Source organism: Hemicordylus capensis, chromosome 7 (assembly GCF_027244095.1).
Source record: "Hemicordylus capensis ecotype Gifberg chromosome 7, rHemCap1.1.pri, whole genome shotgun sequence".
NCBI lineage: Eukaryota > Metazoa > Chordata > Lepidosauria > Squamata > Cordylidae > Hemicordylus > Hemicordylus capensis.
Genome location: NC_069663.1, coordinates 30,992,616 through 31,015,040, shown reverse-complemented (window position 1 = coordinate 31,015,040; position 22,425 = coordinate 30,992,616). Strand labels below are relative to the sequence as shown.

The following is a 22,425-nucleotide window of genomic DNA, read 5'->3' as shown; positions in this document are numbered from 1 at the left end:
GCCACTGACATTCTGTAGCATTGATGTGGAGCTGGCTGTCACAAATGTATTCTGATGACAACCAGCTCTATAGTCTAATAGCTTTGTTTACTTTACATAACAAATAAAGCTCTCCTGGCCTGGTTCCTGCAAGTTTGAGAGATTGACCCTCTCTGCCAGGTGATCTGACCACTGGGGACCGCCCAGAGTCATAAGTTCTGGGCGGTATAAAAATATGTTAATAAAATAAAACAAACTAAGCAGGGATTGACCAGTGACAGGGGGCGATCAACTCTTTTCCCTTTTCAGGCTGTTTCTATAATTATTGTTTGCTGTTTTATGAGTCTGTGTTTTTAAATGTTGTATGCTGCTTTGAGGGTTGCAAAAAAAAAAGGGGGGGTACTCTATTGAGGAGCAGGTGAGGGGCCTTGGGCAGGGAGGCAGAGTGGCCATGGTCTATCAGAACAGCATCTCCCTAACCAGGATCCCTGCTGAAGTGTCTGACCATATTGAATGTGTGTACTTAAATTTGGGAACCAGGGATAGACTGGGACTTCTGTTGGGCTACTGATCATTCCACTGCCCAAGAGAGACCCTAAATGAGCTGATGGTCTTGGTCTTGGTCTTGGTCTTGGAGTCCCCCAGGCTTATGGTGATGGTGGATTTCAATGTTCACTTCGGGACCAGTTTGTCCAGGGTATTCAGGAATTCATATCGGCCTTGACAACTATGAGCCTATCCCAAAAGGCTTTGGGACTGATGCATATTGCTGGTCACATGCTTGAACTGGTCTTTCACTCTGGTCAGGGTGGTGTTCTGTGGATGGGACTCCTGTGATTTCCCCATTGTCATGCAGGGGTGAGGGGCCTATTAGGATGGTGTGGAGGAACAGCTATCCCACCTCACTACCATGGCTGACAGATTCCACTTCTGCCACCACATGTGGAGGAACAGCCCTCTATTCCTCCTAACCTTTTCACTGCTGCCACCCAGTGGACTTTTGGTATGGCTGGGTCCACTACAACCCTAACCCTCCAGAAAATAACAACAACCCCCCAGTAGTGTGGAAAGGCTTATAGGTGTGCGATGGAGACAACCAACAAGCATCTATTTTTTTAAAACTAGAGAATTTTTTTTTTAGCAGCTATAAATAATAATTCAAAACATTAACAGAGCAGGTCAGGGAAAATAAAAACTAGAAAAACACATCTGGACTCTATACTGGTCCCTACTCAAAGAGTCCTCTCTGCTTTCATGTCAGCTTCTGGCTTGTTGGGTGGTTGTGACTACAGCACAGGTCTGGGGCTCAATCCAACCTGGCTCTTCCTTTTCTTCTTAGTGATTTCGGCTGAGTTACCCCCTCCAGACTGACTTCCAGGACTCTCTGTCTTCTTCAATCTTCAGCTCTGATTTTCTCCAGCAGACTTGACTTCTCTGGCTTCCAAGACTCTCTCCAGCTGACTCTCTTGACTTCTCCTTCTAAGACACTGACGCTTACACTTTCTCTCAGGACTCTCTTGACTTCCCTCCTTCCCTCTCAAAACACTCCCAATATATACAGTTTCTCTGGCCCCACAGTTTTTTTAGCCTTCCAATTAGAACGAACAAAAAAACCCTCCATTTCTTTAAATCTCCGTGCCCTCCAAAAATCAACTGCTGCCAAATGCTAAACCGAAAGTGAAACTACAGAAAACCAAGAATGAACCTTCGATGACCCGGCCATCCTTCGCCATGCACAGGGATTTGCAAACACAGAAATCCTCTCTACAATTCTGCAGAGTTTTTATGAATATAAAATGACCCAATTCATTTATCAGGCCTTATTTACAAGAAGAGGTTTGGGAATATTAATACATGATACAATACAGGGGTTTATTTACAGAAACCCAAGAGGTCTAGGCCTCTTTCCTTCATAAATGGTCCACCGAAGAAGGTTATTGGATCCAATAGGATTCCAAGAAGGATTTAATGTCAGCTCTGCTGGTGATCCTGTTGATGTGCTGGTGGAGGACTGGGGCAGAGCAAACTCACCAGGGCAGTAGACATGATTGCTCCTAAGCTTCCTCTCTGACCCATTTCAAAAGGGGCCCTTTAGTATACAGAAGAACTCCGGGGGCTGAAGCAGCAAGGCAGATGACCAGAGCACAAGTAGAGAAAGACTCTACTCCAATCCGACAGATTGCAACATAGAGCGCATTTGAAGAACTATGCTCAGGCAATGTGTGCGGCAAAGCAGCAGTTCTTTTCTGCCCATATTGCATCCACAAATTCATGTCTAGTAGAGCCGTTCTGGGATGTGAGAGGGCTAGTATATGCCCCTCCTCCCTTGAACCAGAATTTGGAACCGCCTCTGTGGCGTTTTTAATGAGCTCTTTGTGGATAAAATCTCTTGTATTGGGGCTGACCTAGACTCAGGCCCCGCAATTATTGCAGCATCTAATGTGAAGGTGTCCAGCAACTCCTTTTATGTGGTTAAGCTGGATCAGTTTCAGTTTCTGACTTCTGAGGAAGTGGACAAGCGGTTTAGAATGGTGCAGCCTACCACCTATTCTTTTGACCCTTGTCCAGCATCTCTTATACTGTCTAGCAAGGAGGTTGTTGTAGAGGACCTGGCAGATACTATAAATGCTTCTCTGAGGGAGGGCAGGATGTCTCCTTGTCCTAAGGAAGCCATAATTAGACTTTTTCTGGAGAAGCCTGCCTTGCACCCCTCAGAGTTAAGCAACTACAGGCCTGTCCAAGCTTCCATGGCTGGGCAAAGTGCTTGAGAAGGTGGTGGTGGTGGCCTCCCAGCTCCAGGCAGTCTTGGAGGAAACTGTTTCTACTCTAGACCCATTTCAGCCTGGCTTTTGGGCAGTTCAAAAACAACCCTGTCCAGAGAGACGGGGCGTTCATCAGAAGGTGCCACATGGTGTTATTTCTCTGTCTTGGCAGTCTCCTCTTTGCTCTGGCCAAGGAGACTTTACTTCTGGGCTGCAGCATCTCCTAGAGCTCAGCAGACCTTCTATCTGTTGCTTCATGTTACTTTCACACCGTGGCCAGGCGTGCCAGGCAGTCAGCAAATCCCCCCTTGCTTGCGAGAGTGGCTCCTTCAGTCTGTGGTCTGCGCACGTCAGTGCATGACACTGCCCTCATCCCTGCACCTGGTGCTCTGCAAGAGTGATAATCTTCTTCCCGCGTGGGCCTTCCCACAGCTCCTGAGCTGGTCAGAAGCCACCTGCTCCCCCAAACAGTGCCGGGGAAGGAGGAATCCTGGCAGTAGGGAGCCCACAGGAGAGGGAGCCAGCACCTAAACGGGGACTATGGCAGGCCCATCGGAATGGCTGGGACCAGGAACCTCTTGTGGCTCTGAAGAGGGAGGGGTGATGGGGGGCAGGAGCCGAGCAGGGCTGCCTGGGTGGGGGTGCCCTCTCCGTGGACCTCTGTGCCCAGGAAGCTCAGCTGGAGCCTCTGTTTCGATGAAGGTTGAAGACCTTTATTCTCCCAGGACTTTGCATCATCTGAAGAGGAGATCTGATATCTGCGGATGATTTTGGTGCTGGTGCCTTACTGATGACCAAGTGTTCTGCTGTGCCGCTCCACGCCATCCCCCCCCCCGGCACCGATTTCATGGTTCTGTTTCATGACTTCACGTGACCCATCTGGGGAAACGTCCTGAAGGGCAATGTACAAATGAACGGAAGCGTGAAATAAATGGACAGGCCCGAAGGAGTGACTAGTAGGGCTGAGACTGGCTGCTGTGGCAAGGCTGCCTGCCTGCCTGCCTGGGGCTTCAGCTGTGAGATGGGAACAAGCAGCGCCAGTTCAGAAGGCTGTTCGGCAGCGAAGGAAGAGCAGGCCTGCCGCAGGGCCCCTGGTGTGCAGCTGCCTCCAGGCCCAGAGGGCCCGACCCCCCACCCCCCCTCCACTGCCGTGGCTTTTTGGGAGCCTGCTCAGCCTCCCCTCTCCTCTCGCAGGCCGCGCAGCCGGGACTGGCTCTGTTGCTGCTGGCAGCAGCCTTGAAGTGGTGGGATGGGCCGGCCTGCTGGCTGCTGCCTCTCTGGCCCCACAGCCGGAGCAGCCAGCAGCTGGGCTTGGGAAAGCAGGGGGGAGAGGTGCATCGGCTGGCATGCCAATGTCCCACTTTGGGAGTGCCAGCCGATTTGCCAGGGCCTCTGCCTCCGCCCTGGGGCGGCCCCCCTGCCCCTTGTGCTGCTGCTCTGGCCCCAGCCTTCCATGAAGCTTGCTGCCTGCATGGCCTTGAGCCATGCAGTGTCCCTAGCACTGGCCTTAGGAGCAAAGCCCCCCACCTGCCCCAGAGCGGACCTGGACAGGTGGCACGCTTTCCCGGTTCAGGGGACATGGTGCTTGTCTCTCTCCCCCGCTTTTGTTTTTACCAGGGCTGTTGAAAACACAGACCCAGAAGGTAACCGCCTGCCCCCCCCCCCCGCCGCCGTGCAATCAGCTCCCTGCTTCACAACAGGGAGACAGCCTGCTGCCACCAGCCCCAACTCGCTGCCTCTTTCTCACCAGCCCAGCCCTGCTTCCACCCACCCACGCATCCGCCTGCAGGAAGCTGCTGCTTAGTCAGGTGATTACTGGGGCCGGGAAAACCCCTAGCAAGATCCAGCTGGGTTCAAGGGAAAGTTCAGCCCCAAAGAGGAGGCCCTGTGGGGGCCGGGGCTGCCAGACAGACCCCAGAGGGCCCCCAGTGCTGGGGGAGGAGGCCACTGGTCGGCATTCCTGCCCACAGGACCCTTGTGATGAGATGGAGACAGGCTGGAGGTGGAGGTGGCCTATAGCCCTCTGACTAGTAGCCGATGATGGAGGACCTCTCCTCCATGAAGTTATCCAAACCCCTCTTAAAGCCATCCAGGTTGTTGGCTGTCACCACATCCTGTGGCAGAGAGTTCCACACGTTGATTATGTGTTGTATAAAAAAGTACTTCTGTTTGTTAGTCTTAAATTTCCTGGCAATCAATTTCATTGGATGACCCCTGGTTCTAGTGTTGTGTGAGAGGGAGAAGAATTTCTCTCTATCTCTTTTCTCCACTCCATGCATGATTTTATAGACCTCTATCATGTCTCCCCACAGTCATCTTTTTTTCTAAACTAAAAGGCCCCAGGTGTTGTAGCCTTGCCTCATAAGAAAGGTGCTCCGGGCCCCTGATCATCCTGGTTGCCCTCTTCTGCACCTTTTCCATTTCCACAATGTCCTTTTTTAGATGTGGTGACCAGAATTGTACGCAGTACGCAGTGTGCCACACCATAGTTTTGTATAAGGGCATGATGATATTGGCAGTTTTACTTTCAACCCCCTTCCTAATGATCCCTAGTACGGAATTGGCCTTTTTCACAGCTGCCACACACTGAGTCGGCTCTTTCAACGAGTTCTTGCCCACCACGACCCCAAGATCCCTCTCCTGCTCAGTCACTGACAGCTCAGATCCCTTTGGTTTCATGGGATGACCTCAAGTTCTAGTGTTGTGTGGGAGGGAGAAAAGTCTCTGTCCACTCTCTCCACATAATGTTATATACCTTGCTCACGTCTCCCCTTGGTTACCTCTTTTCCAAAGTACAGAGCCCCAGATGCTGTAGCCTAGACTCATCCGGAAGGTGCTCCAGGCCCCTGAGCATCTGGGTCGCCCCCCTCTTCTGCACCTTCTCCAGTGATGCATGGCCGGCCAGGTGGGTGGGGCAGGAACAAACAGAGATCCAGGAAGGAGGGGCAGCCATGCCTCCTCCTTCGGTGCCGCCCCCCCCCCCGAGCCACTCTTGGCACTGCCACCTTTTGACCGTGGCCATTTCAGGGTCGGATGCATTTAGCTGCCAGCAGGGACACTTTGCACATGTCCCTGCAGGGTTCTCTTTTTCACCCCTGGAGCCACCCCCAGTCTCTGGCTTGCTCCATCAGTGGCAGTGCGGGAAGAGGGTACAAGTCGAGCGGCAAAGAAACGTGCCTCTTATTGGTTGCTCTTTCAAGGCTGAGAATCACCCCAGCATCTTCGGGTCTGAGGAGCAGCAAGCCTGCCACCCACCCCCACCCCCCAGTGCTTGAGGCTGGCCGATACTCTGCAGAAACCTTTTGACTCTTGGAGCGGGGAGGGGGGAAGGGGCAAACTAGCCCGTCAGTTGACCAGGCTTCGTTTAAAGAGGCAGACCTCTGCCTCAAAAGGCCTCTTTTCTACAAGCAGCCAGAGGAGCTTCCACTTCAGGTCGGGACCCCTGCACAGTCCTGCCCCCCCCAACCTGCACGCTTTTCTCACCAAAGGTTGCTGCCCTCAAAGCTGCTGTTTTCCGCCACTTCTCCATTTTCAGTGGGAAAGTGAGCTGCCCCTGGCCGCCGTCAGGCTCAGTCCCCTGGGCGGGTGGAGGTGAGGAACCGAGAGGAGGGTCAACCCCAAAGTGCGTGTCTTAAAAACCCAGGCAAGGGGAGGTGGCCCTGGCTTCTTGCTTGCTGAGAGCTGGCCAGTCAGCAGGAGAGAGGGGAAAGCCCTGCCAGCCCCGTGGGGCCCTGAACAAGGCTGGGCAGGGAAGTCCAAAGTTCGGGGCTGGCTTCTGCAGACAGAGAATGCTGCAGAGAGCTGCTTGGACACACACACAGAGGACGCTCCACTCTCAACTGAGAGCCCAGGCCTGCTTCCTGCCCCCAAGCTGTGGTTTGCAGTTTTATGGCAACACCACGGGGGGGGGGGGGGGAGACTGCAGCAGCAAGTCCTCTAGTCCCAAGGATGCCTGGTGGCACCCCCCCCCCCATTCCCCTTCATTTTCTGGGCTCAAAAAGCCTGAAACACACATTTCCTTTGGGGGTTAGGGTCCTCTCTCTTCAGAACAGGGAGAGGGCTTCAGCAGCCGGTGTCTCTTATCTGAGCACTAGTGGGCGGCCGAGGGAGTCGAGTTAAAGCCTCTCTTTGTGCCGTTCAGATCACCGCCATGCAGAGCGCAAGGACTGGCCTTGAGCTCGACACCTGCGGTTCTCCAGCTGTGGCCCACGGACCAGCAGGGATTTGAGAGCAGGTCAGTGCTGAAGCCAGAAGCCTGCCTGCCTGCCTGCCTGCCGTCTCTGCTTCCTCCTCCTCCTCCTCCTCTCCCCACCCCAGGCTGGAGTGTGTCCTCCTCAGCTGCAGCAGCCCAGCCAAGCGGGTGCTCTCCACGAATGGGGAATGGGGGGGGGGGTGTCAGGGCCTTTGGTGGTGGCTGCAGCACACTTCAGGGGCAGCCTGTTCAGCAGCTGCTTTGCCGAGGTGTCCCGCACAAGCAACGGCGTGGAAGCAGGCTGCCTGCCTTTCCAAAGTAAGCAGCCCCAACGGTTTCCAAGGGGCTCGGGGAAGGAAAGGTCTGAGCGCCACCGAGGGACACCCTTTGGGCAAATACTGCGCACACGCAGTGGCGCCACAGCCCAGCCTTGGGGGCGCCTGGCAGCCTCTCTGCAGCTGGAGAGCGGCCGGCCGGCCGGCCCTCAGCAGGGCTAATGGGGCCATTCCTGGAAGGCCAGCAATGAGGACTCCTCAGCCCAGGAGTTCCCCACTATTTCCCCCTTGGTCACAACAGGGAGCAAGCCACAAGAGGAAGCCAGGCAGGAGAGGGACGTGGGGTGTCAGCAAGAGTCACAGGAGTTCCCAACCCACAAGCCTCCCTCTTCCGCCAGGAGACAGTCACCTGCCTCAGTAGCAAAGAAACAGCCACCAGCCACGTGAGGAACCAGGCCTTTTATTTGTGCCACAACGGTCCTCAGTGCTGAGAGAGAGAGAGAGAGAGAGAGAGAGAGAGAGAGAGAGAGAGAGAGAGAGCGCACGCCGGGTGCTGGTGGTTAGGGAGAGATTCTAAAAAAGGATACGGCCAGTTCCACGAGGTGTTTGCTGATCTAGGGGTTTTTTTTGTTTTTAAAAAAACAGCCTCCAATGAAGAGACGCCAACCTGAACTGGGACAAGCCAAATTCAAGGCAAAATAAAAGAGAATCTATATCTACAACTGTGTACAATACCAAACCATTAAAAACCATCTCTCCTTATTTTACAAAATGTGCAAAGGTATAAGTTTACAAAGAGTCGTTAAGAAGCATTTTGCTTACTAATATGAAACATCACAATTCTGTGATGCATCATCATTAACCAGGCATACAGGGTTTTGGGTGTCCAGGTGGTTTCCGCAGCACACAGTGCTAGCGTGGCTGGTCCGTCCCGTGGCGCGCGGGAGAGGGGAGGGGTGGCCACAGCAGCGCCCCAAAGCACAGCCTCCCAGGCGCTCGGGGGCCCCCCCGGCTCTGGTCTCCCTCGCCCGGCACCAGGGACAGCCCCAGCTTCAACCATGAGCTGGACCACTTAATAAGAGAATACATTAAACGTATACGGAGGGATACAATATGCATCAACACACCAACTGCTCCTGGCCTGCAAGGGAATCACCCCCCCCCTTTTTTTTTTTTGCAAAAAGGCAGGAACCAGAATCAATTGCTACAAATTCATTACCGAACGTATCAATGTAACCATTACAGTTGGACTCACCAGTCACCAAGACTGAGCCATTACCGAAGGAGGACACACTTGCAGCATACAGCCTCCTCCCTTCATGAGAGAGGCACCTCTCTGCCCCTGGGTCCAGGGGCGGGTTCGGATCCCGGAGTGACGGGAGGCCCGCTGAGCGGGCAGTACTCAGGACTGCTTTGCCAGAGCCAGGAAGCCTCTTCCTGAGAGCAAGAGAGGCCGCCTGGCCGGCAGGGCGCCTCGGGACCACAGGTGTCCCAACTTCACGCATCAACAACATCTTGCGAACTGTCTTTTTAACACAGCTGCTTTCTGAACGAAAGAACGGCGCCTGAGGGCGTGCTTATGACGATGCTCAAACGTGGCCCATGAGCCCCTTTGTCTCTGGCCAACTGTGCGGCACCTTCCGCAGGTGGAGAGCACTCTTTCCGCTCTCCCCCGGTAGACGGGCTGCAAGTAAGGCTGGCTGATCAGCAGAGGCCCCTCAGCAAGCACAGCAGAGAACCGCCTGGTCTCTGAAGCTTAGAGAAGGAACCGAGAAAAGCGATGTTCAGCAACGGACTCGGCTGTGTCGAGGAGGCCATGTGCTGGATTAGCCTACAGAGCCGAACAATGGGGAGATCAGAAGCTGGGCCAAGCACGGCAGCCCCACAGCCCTGACCCTGGGAGTGGGGGTGAAGAAATCCTCCTCAGGTCCACCCCCCCACTGCTTGCTTGCGAGGACCTGGCACCTGCCAAGGCTTCCAGTGTCACTTTGGAGGCACAGAGGCAAGAAGAAGCCTTTTTTGTTTAAAGGGGAAGCTGAGCATTTTCTCAGCCCCCAGAAGCGATCAGATCTGCCCAATGCCAAGGGCCCTGGCCGGGAAGAACCTCACGGGACCAGTCAGCTGACCCAGCGGAGGGAAAGGGCAGGACGGCCCTTGCCAAGGATGGGGACACCGGCTTCCTAGGAGACGTTCCCTCGGGCAGGAGCCCAGGAGCAAGTCAGGGTCCTCCTTCGCCCCTTCCCTGCTTCAGACCCTGGGGTTCTGGTTCTTGTAGGTGAGGATTTCGGCGGCCAGCTGCTGGGGGTCCAGGAGCTGAGGGAAGCGGCTCATGACGGCATCCACCAGGTGAGGGTGGAAGATCCCACACAGCTTGACGTGCACCTTGGCCCGCTCCTCAGCAAAGCGGTCCGGCGTGGTGGCCCACTGGCAGGAGTCTCCGTAGGCCACCTGGGGGGCTCGGGGCAGCTCTTGGTGCCCCGCAGGGGCGGGCTGGTAGGGCTCGGACCAGTACCTCCGCCCGTGGCCCAGAGGCGTGCTGGCATCAGCAGGCAGGCTGTACCCAGGGAAGGAGTGGGCGGCTCTGCTGGGGGAGGCCTCTGGGCCATAGGGCAAGTAGCTGGCGCCAGACCCAGTGGCTGAGGCAGGCTTGCGGTAGCCACGGGGCTGGTAGTGAGCGTAACTGTTGGGTTCCGGGCCAGGAGGGGGCTGGTAGGGAGGCCTCTGCCCCCGGCGGGGGTGGCCCATGGCCAGGTGCTCTGGGTGGGAGTGTGCGCTGTGGCTGGCCCCAGGGCCGGGCCACATCTCCGAGAACTGGCTCTCGAGGGAGCCGATGCCCGAGTCGTAAGGCAGCGAGTCCATGTGGGGAGACATGGGGGGCGGCTGGTACCAATCCGGAGGCCTGTAGCTGCCACTGCTGCTAGCAGGGGGCCCCGGGGTCAGGAGCGGGGGCAGGTCCCCAGGCTTGGCTTTGGGGCCAGAGCTGCCCTTCTTCTCCGCGGCCATCGGCAAGGATGCCTTGTCGCCCTCGCCAGCCCCGGGGGGGCCCAGGAACTCCGCTGGGCAGGGCCGCCGGCTGAGCCTCTCCTCCTTGGCGGCGCTCCTGGTCGGAGAGAGCCGCGCGTTGGCACGGAGCTCGTCGGCCACAGAACGCTGCGTCTGGTTGAGCCGCTCAGGGTGGTAGAACTTGCACTTGATGCCGTAGGTGCACTTCTTCCCTGCAAGGAAAGAAGGCGGAATGTGGGCTCCCACTGACCCCTCCTTGGTCTGGCCTTCCGCTCAAGCCGGGAGGGACTTCAGCGGGCCTCACCGTAAGGGCACTGCTGCTTCTTGTGCTCCAACACCACCGGCTTCTTCCTCAGAAAGTTGTCCAGGCTGGGGCCGTGGCGCCCGAGGGGGTCCTCAGGAGGCATGAACCTAGAGGGAGGGGGCACAAGACCCATCAGGGGGGCCCTTGCCAAGGCCTGCTGTGCCACCACCCCACCACTGATGCATGGCTGGGCCTCCTGACTGATGCTCAGAGCCCACCTGGCCACCCTCTTTGGGGCTGGGAAGTAACTCAACCTGCCCTCGAGTCAGACTGGCTGGTGCCAGGGGAGGGGTCTTGCTTTGTGAACCGCAAAGAGGCCCCTTTGAAAGCAGTTACTCCCTTCTCTGTAATGGGGGAGAGCAGTGGGTCCTATTTATATGAGCCGCTTTGAGAACTGATGGTTGTTGCTGAAAACTGGCCCATACATTTTTGTAAGAAGCATTTCCCTGGCAGCCTGCAGCTGGACACAAGTTGCCTGCAGCGTCTGCCATATTCTGGGCTGGCTGGAGATGGACGAGACGGCCTGTGGCCAGGCCAAGGTCCAGCTCCCTACGCTACAAGCCCAGCCACCGAACGCATGTGGCCGCCGCAATTCAGACCTAGGCCTGTCAACTTCGACCCTGTTTTGCAAAATCAAAGAAGGGGCTGTAGGGACACGGCGGATTTCTTCTCCTGTCCTGCGGGGAAGACACAGGAGCCACCCAGGGGCATGGAGGCCCTCCCTGTGCCCCTGCCTCACACAGCTGGCTTCTGTGCCAGCATTTCCAAAAGGCTAGAACCACCACCGCCCCCCCCCCGACCCAAGCAAGGGCAAACAGGAGGGTGCTCTAAACTCTCCTCCTGCCCGGCCCCTCAAGGGACCCTGCCCTGAGCTCCTCTCTCCATGCTCCAACGTACTTGTCATTGGCAAATGAGTACATCAGCAAGCGCTCCTCAATGAACTTCTTCCACTCAGGCCGCTCTGTCTGCAGGTCGCGGTACACGTCGTTGGAGACTACGATGCCGTCCGACTCGTAGGCGAGCTTCACGATGAAGCGGTCGTCGTAACAGACCACACGTTTGCCCCCCACACGCCGGGAGGGTGTGAAGACCAGGATCTTCTTCTTCTCCAGCTGGTGGAGGATGTGCTGGTCTGCAACAAGAGGCACCACAGTCACGGCCTGCCCCAGCTCTCGAGGAGCCAGATCTTCACCGAAGCAGCACTGGCGAGCACCGCCCCCCCACCCCGGGGGAAATGACTTGTCAGAGCTGCAGGGAGCAGTGGAAAGAGAGCCCCGGGCCTGACCTAGATAAGCGGTTTGCTGAGGCTCCCAAGCGAGGCTTCCTTTCACTCCCCGCCAAACGTGAGCCCTTCTCTCTCGGTCTCTTTCTCAGAGGAGAGCTCAGATGCCCCATCGGACGTGGCAGCCATGTGTTGCTTCGTCTAAATGCCTAGTTGCCTCCATTCTCGGGTCTTGGGGCAGGCAGCCTTTACAGCAGTCCAGAGAGCCCCAGGATGCCAGAGGCTCACCAACATGCAAAGACACAGCCTTGATCAAGAGAGAGCCTCTGTAAGCTCCATTCTTGCCACTCAAGACATGCCCCGGGGAGGGCTTGACACTCTGCTGGAAACGCTTCCAGCTTGGGCTTTGACGGGTCTCGCCAGGAAGAGAGTTCTGCACTTGAGGGGCAACCCCCAACTCTGGGGCCCTCCCGATCCTCCCACCACCTGCCAAGATAAGGAGGCCCATGCAAGGCCAACAGCTGGAGCTCTGGGTCTCCACCCCACTGGGAGTTCAGTGGAAACAGTGAAGAGCTGACCAGCTGGGACCCTCCCGGGCCTGTTGGCTTCCATCCTCTGGATCAGTTGATGGTAAGTGACATTCGCGGAGGCCACTCCTCCTTTACCTGCAATGGGAACATCTGGCCGCGGCTGCTCCTTTCTCCAGGACGGCACGAAGACGGTGATGTCCGTGTGTCCTCTGTCGAGGAACCAGTTCACAGCCAGCAGAATGCCGCGGCAGGAGAAGACGTCCTTGTCACCGTGGCTGCAAAGGCAAAGAGGGCCACAGGTTCATGGGACAGACCCCGGCTGGGCCTGCACAGCATGAAAGCAGGCATGGGCATGGCTCCCTGGCACAGGCACCACCCCACTCGCAAGAGGAGATGCCCACTGGGTCTGCCTCCCGTCCCCTCAACAGCACGCCACGTCCCTCTCTGCTCTGGGCTGCTTGAGGAGGAGGAAGGCTGCTTGTGCAGCTGCCACCTGTCCACAGGCCAAACCAGGTGGGGGGGAGGTGGATTGAAGCGGGATCTGGGGGGCTTCAAGGAGGGCAGCGGATGAGGAGGAGCAGCTCTGCACTGGAAGATGCAGCTCTAGGCAGGGCAGGATGGGGGAGGAGAGAGAGAGAGAGGAGCAAACAGAGCTCTCGGAAGGAGAGGCAGCCGGGGCCCCCCAGCTCTGTAGGTCGAGCCGCTCCTGTTCCCAGTGGCAGACCTGCCCACCATAAGTCTGTCAAGTCCCCTTGCACAGCCCCAGTGAGAGGCTCCCCCATGCCTTGCAACTGCCAGCGCCATATAAACCAATGCTGCCTTTTCTAAAGAGATGCTTCCTTCCCTCTCTGTCCTCAATTGACAACATCTGGTGGTCTCTCTGCTCACTTCCCCACACAATGCATACTGTTCCAAACCTCAGCCGTGTCCCGCCCTTAGCTGAGCAAACAGCCCAAGAGGGAAAGGGTGGCGGCGCCAATGGGGCAGGGCTGAGCAGGGGCCCAGGGTCCTCTGCCGCCCAAGGGCCCACAAGAGCCTGGAGACCACCTTGGGCAACGGCAGCCATCACGCCACCCGCTCCAGCCCAACCGGCCCACCCCCCTCCGCAGAGGCAGGCATTCAAGAGGCCTCGTGAGAAATTGTTTCAAAGGAGTGAGGCCAAAACCTCATTTGGGTAATTATCCAGTGCAGGCAAAATCAGCTTCCTCTTGCAGTTTCACCAGCGGGCGAAATCCACTTCCTGGCCTCGGCTGTTGTGCAATCACCACCATGTGCAGCAACAGGCAAGATGCACCCACACCCAAGAGGCTCCCTGAGCATGAAGCGGAGAAGAGAGCCCTTGCCAAAAGGCTGGACCCCTGGCCCCTTCACCAGTCTGGACTCCCACCTTCCCTCCCTAAACACACACACACACTCCAGTGCAAATAATATTGGCCTAGCTTTAATAGGTTCGCCCCTTCTGATTAAAAATGGGTGGGTTCTAGATTGGGCCACACCCCAAATGGTTTAAAGGAGAGTGGGGAAGAACATAAGAAGAGCCCTGCTGGATCAGGCCCAAGGAGGCCCATCCAGTCCAGCATCCTGTTTCACACAGTGGCCCACCAGATGGGAGTGAAAGCAACGTTAAAGAATGCAGACGAAGAACATGAACCTTCCCCGAGAGAGAAGCCAAGCCCCTCATCTCCTTTCTCCGGGTGCTTCTCCAGTTTCCTGTCGCAAGAAAGGAACAGCCCTTTAGAACAGCAGGCACCCCAGGGGCCTCTGGAAGCCACTCCTGGCCGGCCCTGGGCTGGATGCAGACCCCCACTTCGCCATAAGCCCCTGGGCAGTCACTCTCTCGGCCCCAGGATCCTTCTGGCAAGAGGCTTGAGGAAGGAGAAGAGAGGGGCCCTGTGCAGCCCACAGCTCTGGGTGGAAGTGACTTCAGTCCAGGAGTCCTCACAGGCCGCTGGAGAGTCCGATTCCTCCAGATGCAAGCTCCCTGAATGTCACACATGCCGTCAACAGAGACTGGCTTGGAGAGGTCAATTTCGTCCCCTCTTGCTTCCAGCAAGGCGAAGGGATTCAAACCTGCTCAGAAATGACAGCCTGCATTGCAGCCCGGTGATCTGGGACACACGGGGGCAGGCTGCCATTCAGCAGTGCAGAAGGAACTCTGCACATGTACAGAGGCATTCTGTTCTTTAGCACTTCACATCCTAGGATCCAGAGTTGTTGGGGGTGCCTGGTCTTCCCACACGAGACCCACCCTCTGGCATGCGAGATCCTCCATGGAGGACTTGCTCTGAGTTCCACCTTACGCGGAAACTAGACCAGCCTCCACTGGGTGCAGGGTCTTTGCTTTAGCAGCCCCAATACAGAACTCTCTTCCTGGAAAGATCCAGAGAGGATCCATCCTGCTGCCTTCCCCAAAAGGTCAAAAAATGCTATTTCCATGAGCCTTTGGAAATGCGTTCCTTCCAAGCAAGGTCTGTTGACTGGCTGCTGCTGAATTGCTGCTCTCCAAATTTTGTGGAGGTTTTAGTGTGAGTTTTAGCACTGCCTGCTTTGTAGTGTCGTTTTAATGACTTTTTGGTTAATGTTTTTTGATCCTGGAATTTTGGACAAAACAGAATATTTTTTTATTTTAAAATAATTTAAAAAACAAAACAAAACACCACTCCAGGAAGCAAGAACTTCTCCCACTGCTGAAACCGAAACTTTCTCCAGGCAGATGTAAGCATTTAGCTCTGTAACACAACAGTGGAAAAAAATTGCATATGCAGTTCTCTGCAACCCTGGCGTGGAGCTGCAGCAGCTTGTGAAGAAGGAGCCAGACAGGCTCATCTGATGTGGCAACAGATGTGAAAAAATCCCTAGAAGGAAGTGGAGACCCATTCCCTTCCACACCCCCACTGGGAGATTTGCATATTGTTGCTGTTGAGTATTATCCAGAGGAGGGAGGGTGAACCAAGAAGGGAGACTTTGTCACTCCACTCATGCAGGAAGTTGCCTAGTAAAATTCCCCTCTGAGCGAGGAAAAAAATGCACAAAGAGATTGCAAGGGAAGCAGATTGCTCTGAAAACAACCCACTTTGCTCTAGATGCAAATAACTCCAGACCTCTGTGTGCCAAAGAGCCCCAGCTGAATCTCGGACAGAGGTGGGCCTCTCAGCTGCACGTCTTGGGATCAAACATTATTTGAGCCCAAGCTCCTTTGCTTTCTCCTGAAGTCTCAGTTGTGAACAGAGACACAGGAAAAGGAGTCAGCAACCACTGGCTCATCCACCTGCCCCGCTTCAGGGGAGCCATCTGACCCTCAGAACTGCCAACCCCATGGGGAAAGGGGCAGAAGAGGCCAGTGGCAACCTCTTCAGCCATGAAGCCTTTTCACTGGGGGAGGGAGGGAGGGAGGGGGTGGGTCTTCCCCACCCGAAAGGGGCCCTGGGGCCGGGCTCCCTCAAGCCCACACCAACCTCCCCATTTATTGTTTAGAAGAGGGGCTCCCAATCTTGGACAACGGCCATTGTGGCTGGGCATGATGGACTCTGTAGTCCCATAACAGCCAGGGGCCCCTGGTTGGGAACCCTGATGGAGAAGAACATGTTTCTACTGCTTTTCGACCAAAGGACCTCAAAGGGGTTTACATAGTAGCCCAAGGAACTCCCAGTCTAAAACGAAAACCAAAGGAGACAGCAGCCTCTGAGAGGGAGGCACTGCTGGGGGGGGGGACTGGGGCCATGGGGGCCCCCCTGCTGAAGAGAATGGAGCCTCTTGAGCCCGCTCTTCAGGCTTAGGGCCCGGCCCAGCCTTGCTAGAGCCCGGCTCACAGTTGGAGTGGCCTTCCTGTGGTGGGGATGGAGGGCCTTTTGTCCAACACGGATGAGGACCCCTGCTAACTGGGCCAAGAGGTGCCTTTTTAATGTGCCGATTCTCTTTATTGAGCAGGGGGAGAGCAACTGGCCTTATCCATCCCCAGCACGGCACCCCTGCAGTGGCTGTTGCTGGTGTCTGTCTTATGGTTTCTCTTTAGACTGTGAGCCATCTTATTTATTTATTTATTATTTCTCTTTGTAAACTGCTTTGGAGACTTTTGTTGAAAAGTAGCATATAAATATTTGTTGTTGTTTGGTCTGGTCCGCAGGCCACACTCCTTGCTGCAGGCCGCACTGACATTGCAGGATGGAGCCCTCCCTCGCCCGCCCAGCCAAGGGCCTTGCGAGTGGAGGGAGGTGGACACGAGGCTGCACAAAAGCAACTGGGGCAGCCCAGAATGAGCAGACCGGCCCCTCCTCGCCCCCGAACCTCTTCAGGAGACTCTCAACATTAGCCCTCCAGGTGGGAGGAAGCGCAGCTTCTCCCCCCCCCGCCCCCCCGGCTGCTCCTCCATCCCAGACCAGTGCGGCTTCCTGCCGTGCAGGATGGATGCAGCCCCAGCTCCCCCAAAGGTGCACCAGCAGCCCCCCCGCCCACCTGTGCTGGTCCATGGGCTGCGTCCGGAATCCAGCCAGGAGCCCAGGAAGCCCAGCTGAGGGTTCTTATGAGAGCAGACAGAGAAGCCCTACCCCTTCCCAGCCAGAGCACGGGAGCTTTGCTGGAGCTTAGCTCCTCAGACAAGAGGGGCGGGGGCTTCAAACCTGCCTGGAAGCCACCCCCATGACTCACCTGAAGCTCTGCTCTGCCCCCGAATCCCAGGAGCGCAAGCATGAGCACTGCGACAGCCACGTCCTCCCTCTGTTCACCTCCAAGAGACCCCCCCCCCACCCGGCCCCAGGCAGGGCTAGTTCTCCTGGCCTCAGGCGCCCTTAAATCCTTGCTGAGGGTACCAACAGGAAGTGACCCTCACACACAAGTCTGTGCCATGCCTTCTCCATGGAGGGGCTGTGCCCACAGCCCTCCTGATCAAGGCCACACCGCTCTGCCACGTGGGCCATTCTGGAAAGTTGCAATTTAAACCAAAAAAAAGGAGGGGGGGGGTCTTGGAAAGTGTAAAGAATAATTCTGATGGGCTTGTTTGGTGCTCGTGGTGCACTGAGGAGGCCTGATGGACTTGGGGTGCCTTCTCTTTAGTCTGCCTTGAGCCCCTTCTGCTGGGAGAAGAGCAGGAGAGGAGCCCAAGGCAGAGCTGTGTGGTCCAGCCCCTGAGCAGGGAAGGGCAGACCACAGCCTCCTCCCACGGGAGCCAGCAAGGAAGGAAAAATGCCACTCCTGCCGCCCACTCCTTCCTCTTCTCTCACCTGGGAAAGAACCCTCCCCACCTAGGGCACTGCTTCCAGAAGGGCGGGCCCTTGTGGACCAGACAGGCAGTGCCTGCAACCCCCCACCCCACCCCCCAATTTGCCCTGAGTGGTAAGAAAGCTGGGATTTAGCTCATCCCGGGATAGGAGAGGATATATGCTGCAGCTCAGTGGCGGGGCCTCTGCTTGGCGTGCAGAACAGCCCTGCTGCACCCCCGGGAAAGTTCCTCTGTCTGGAAGCCTGGAAAGCAGCTGCCAGACCGAGCAGACAAGACTGAGCTCGATGGAGCAAGGGTCTGACTCGGGAGAAGGCAGCTTCCTCTGTTCCTCTGGGACTCCATGGCGGGGCAAGATGTGTGAGAGGCAGGCCCGGTCACGCCCGTGGCCTTTAAGTCCCTGCCTTCGAACTGTTTGTTTTTGCAAAACAGCACAGGACTGCTTGGAAGGTTTGCAACTTATCAATTTCACTTTTGTGGTCCAAAAGAAGAATCTGGGGCGTGCCCAGCATGAAGGTCCCGATGCATCTCACTCAAACATCTGAGGCGCATACTAGCTCCCTCGAACAGATGGAACAGCAAGCAACACACACCTGCCAGTAGCGTTTCCATGAGAAACTGTGTGCTGTGCAATTGTGCGCATGAGGACGCTCTGTTCCCTGGTCACAGCAGAAGACCCACCTCTTTCCTGGGGGTGGGGGTGTAGGAGGAAGGCCTCCAACAGCAAGCTACTAACACTGCTTTTCACAGGGGCATCAGTTACTCTGACACAGCATATGCCAGGCAAACCAATCACAAACTCACTGCAGATGGGAAGTGCCCACAAACAGAGGGAGTAGAGGCTGGTCCCAATGAGACCGGGGGGGGGGGGGGCACAAAAGGAGGGGCAGCCATCTCTGCTTCCCAACAGCAGCTCGGGCTGCTCCTCTCTCTCCCGCACTGCCTGCAGGCTGGCCATTTGTCAGGTTAACCGCACAGCTCTACCAAGCAGTGTGGGAGAGAGAGGAGCAACCTGAGTTGCTTCCTTGGGTCCCCCCCGCATCCCCCACTTCGCTTATTAGTAGGACTGAGGTGCTGGCCAAAGAACCAGGCCATTTCCAAGAACCCCAATGCCCAGCCAAGGACGGGATGGGCACCTGCTCCAGCCACGCGGGAGGGACAGACCTACCTCATGGCCACGTTGCTTCCATCGATGACGATGGGGCGGAGATTCTCTCCTTCCTTCCCCTCTGCAGCCACAGTGGGTGCTGGGCCCTTGTTGGCCATGCCTCCGCGAGGGACGAGCGGGGTCTCGGGAGCTTCCTGTGGGGGGTCAGCAGGGTCCCTCTCCACCACGGCCATCCCGTGCTTGACCAGCTCCCCAAGGACGGTGTTGGTGTCCGCATTCAAGCCGTGCTTCTGGAGAACCACCAAGATCTCTCCCGATGAGTAGCCCAGTTTACGGAAGAAGTCCACTTTCATCTGCATCTCCGTGTGGTCCTGCTCCGAAGAGCTCCACGGAGCTTCCAGGTCTGCCATGGTGCCCCCAGAGGCCCGGCACTCTTCTGGGCTCGGGGCCTTCAGGCTGAGGTAGCCGCTTTCAAAAGCAGAGCTCTGGCCAGGCTCCTCCTGTATGCTGGGGCGTCTAGCAAAGGGCAGAGGCTCCCTCCAGCCAGGAAACCCCAGGGCAGCCGTGGGGATGCTGTCCAAGTCCATCTTTTTCTCCCGGCTGGTTCTGCTCCTCCTCAGTCACACCCAGGACCTGCAAACAGAAGCCACCGGGCAGCAGCAGCTGTGAACTCCAGGGACTGGCTGGAAGAACAGAAGCCACAGGAGCCGATCCGGCGTTCTTGGCATTCTTATGGGTGTGTGTGTGTGTGTGTGTGTGTGTGTGTGTGTGATAACTCACTGCTTTGCCGGGCTCCAGCCTCCCGCCCCCCCCCCCGCCCGCACCCCCCCCCCCGAGCCCAAGGGGCCTGGAGCCAGGAGCGCGGCTTGGCCGGGAACCCAACTCCGGAGGAGGCGAGGAGCGGCCGCCTCCCTCCCCCGCCAGGCAACTCTGCCCTTGGCTGCTCCCCGGCATCGAGCCTCCCGCGGCAGCACGGGCGCGAGTCACCTGCCAGCTGCTGCTGCTGCAGGGCCCCGCCTAGGCCCTTCCGTGAGTCAAGCAGCAGGAATGGGGAGGCCCTGCCGAGTCCCGGCTCTGCTGCCGCCGCCGCCGCCTCCTCCGTGGCCTACGACCCGCTCGGCCCCTGGAGCGGGAAGGGGAGGCCGCCGAGGCCACCACCGGCCCCAGCAGCGGCCCTTGACCTTGAGAGGCCCCAGGCAGCGCCCGGGAGAGGAGGGAGGAGCGAGCGAGCCCAGAGGCCAGGGTGATGGGCCGGGCCGCGACTTCAGGTGCCCGCACTGCCGGGACGTGGCCGCGGCTGCCCAGGCAGGGAGCGACCCGGGGGGCTCCTGCAGCTCGTCTCCGAGGCCCAGCCCCTGCGCTGGTCCCTGGGCGGGCGGGCGGGCCGGCAGGCAGCGGCGTCTCCCGCGGACTTCTGGGGGCAGCGCGGGGGCGGGGAGCGGGGCTTCCGCAGGCCCCAGTCTGGCCACACGGGGAGGGCGCGCGGCAGGCATCCGGCCGGCCTTCCCGGCCTTGGGCGGGCGCCTCCTTTCCAGGGCAGGAAGCCTCCTGAGCACGCCCGAAGCCGGCGGGCGGCCGGCCAGCCCGGCTGCGCTCCTTACCCGGCTGCTCTCCGCTGCTCCTTCTGCATCCTTGGCGCGGCTGCCGTGGCTCCCGGCGCCGCCATCGCCGCCACCATCCTGGCTGCTCCCGCTGCCGCCGCCGCCGCCGCGCGCGTCTCCATCAGGCCGAGGCAAGGCGGGCCGCGGCGGCCTCTTTATACGCGCCAGGAGGCAGGTGGCAGCGGGGCGGAGTTGCTGCGGCGGCCGCTTCCTGATCCTGACCCGCCCCGCTCCGGGCTAGCTCGCCGCGCTCTGCCCGGCTCTGGGTGGGCGATCGCGGAAGGCTCCGGCCGGGCGCGCCCCAGCCCCGAAGGAAGGCAGCAGCAGCAGCAGCAGTCGCCGCCGCCGCGCCCGGCTCGTCCCCGCAGCAGACAGCAGCCCTGGCTGGCGCGCGTCTCCGGGGAAGCTGCCGCGACGGCTGGCGGCGGGGTTTGTGATGCGCCGCCGGCTGTAAAGCTTTCCGCCGGATCGCCAGGCGGAGGCGAGGCGTTGAGCCGGGGGGCTGCGGAGGAGGCCGGCGCGGGGGCGGGGGCCTCGCCCTTGGCCGCCGCGGTTCTGGCCCCCTCGCGTCCCGGAGGAGGGCGTCTTACCTGCCGCCTCTTTCGGCCCCGCCGGCACCATCACTCGCGGGCGGAGGGAGTCTGCCTGGCCCCAGGTGGGTGGCCCAGGCAGGGAGGCTGCTTGGGGGCCACCCCCAGCCTGTTCCATCTCCTAGGCGCTGTGCCCACGACAGCAGCATGGCAAGGGTGCCCCCCCCCGCTGCCCCGCTCCAGGCTGTGTCTCCCCCTCCCCAAGCAAGGCCCCCCTAGGGAATTTCGGAGCCTGGACCTAAAGACCCCCCCCCCGCCTAAACTGCAGTGCACCACCTTTTAATCTGGAAATTTGGGGTGGGGGTTAGAAAACATTCTGAATAAGATACTTCCCACTGACCTGCATATGCCACGTTTTGCATGGATAATCCTGCCACTTCACTTGGCTAAATGCACTTACCTTTTACACCAGAACACGTTGAGGAAAAAGTTGAAGATTTTTTTGGGGTGGGGTGGGGATATTTTTAGAAGAAATTCTGATTCGGACACTTCCCACTATCCTGAAGAAACAAATGGTGGACAATCCAGCCCTTCTCCCCTCTGTTTGGAGCCTGAAAACAAGTGGGGGGGGGGAAGGGGGGAGAAACACAATACTGATGGAGGCTGGGAAGCAAGGCCAGGAGAGGAGAGCCGGTCTGGTGGTAGCAAGCATGTCTTGTCCCTTTAGCTAAGCAGGGTCTGCCCTGGTTGCATAGGAATGGGAGACTGGAAGGGTGAGCACTGGAAGATCTTCCCCCTCAGGGGATGGAGCCACTCTGGGAAGAGCATCTAGGTTCCAAGTTCCCTCCCTGGCAGCATCTGAGAGAGATTCCTGCCGGCAACCTGGGAGAAGCCGCTGCCAGTCTGTGAAGACAGTACTGAGCTAGATGGACCAAGGGTCTGACCCAGTATATGGCAGCTTCCTATGTTCCTAACTTTTCAGCTGGGGCGGCCAGGGTCAGGGTGGGGGGAAGGAATGTGGTGGTGGAGAGAATCAGGAATGCCGCTGCTTCTGTGGGCAGGAGGGGAAGAAACACAGAAACCAGCCCACCCCTGCCCGCCCCCACTGCCATGACATTGCCTTGCCCTTTCTCCCACCGCTCAGCAAAGCGGTGGCATTCCACCCCCCCCACGGGCTGGTTCCCCCCACCCCCGTGTCCCCCCACCCCCGCTCCGCCTGTGCCTGCTGCAAAACTCCCAAAGTGCCGGCCACAGACATGCGCACAGGCCTGGTGACGGGGTGTGGTGCAGCATTGCTCTGGGGGCCCCAAGACCTGCGGGGGACCAGACCTGCCCAGAAGTCCAGCAGGAAGGGCGCCCCGTCCCCAAGGAGCCACAAGTCCCCAGTCTGCCGCTGGGATTAGGGGCAGCTCATGAAGAGGGCCCCTCCCTCCAGTGAGAAGGGCGCCTGTGTGTCCATGAAACGCTCCCAGCGGCTGGGGCTCTCTTCCCAGGGGGGCCACCCTCCCATCCTGCAGGAGAGTGTGTGGCTCTTGGAGCTGGTCCTGCAGCTTTTCCCCACCCGTCCGGAGGGAGGGTGTCAGCTGAGTGGGAGAGACCCACACAGAACAACCCAAAGGAGGCATAGCCACTTCTGTTCCCTGACAGTCTCCTGCCCTGCTTGAGAGCTCCTCTGCCTGCAGGCTGGCCATTCGTCAGGTAGAGCTG

The 22,425-nt window shown here is 58.1% G+C and overlaps 1 protein-coding gene across 1 annotated transcript; it reads right to left on the bottom strand.

The window, feature by feature from the left end:
* Positions 1–7,648: 7,648 nt before the first annotated feature.
* Positions 7,649–20,582, bottom strand: ZC3H12A (zinc finger CCCH-type containing 12A). Its single transcript, XM_053268863.1, has 6 exons — positions 20,189–20,582; positions 18,648–19,220; positions 12,403–12,542; positions 11,413–11,647; positions 10,516–10,622; positions 7,649–10,423 (listed from the first exon to the last, which is right to left on the bottom strand). Exons 2-6 carry the CDS (start codon positions 19,172–19,174, stop codon positions 9,456–9,458), a joined length of 1,977 nt encoding a protein of 658 aa, XP_053124838.1. The 5' UTR covers positions 19,175–19,220; positions 20,189–20,582; the 3' UTR covers positions 7,649–9,455.
* Positions 20,583–22,425: the final 1,843 nt, after the last annotated feature.

Excerpts from the sequence above, each read along its gene's own strand:
- ZC3H12A (XM_053268863.1), bottom strand. The coding sequence starts at position 19,174 with ATGGACTTGGACAGCATCCCCACGGCTGCCCTGGGGTTTCCTGGCTGG. Across the intron at positions 12,543-18,647 it reads GGAAGCAACGTGGCCATGAG|CCACGGTGACAAGGACGTCT; the intron begins GTAGGTCTGTCC and ends TTGCCTTTGCAG. Across the intron at positions 10,424-10,515 it reads GAAGCAGCAGTGCCCTTACG|GGAAGAAGTGCACCTACGGC; the intron begins GTGAGGCCCGCT and ends CTTTCCTTGCAG.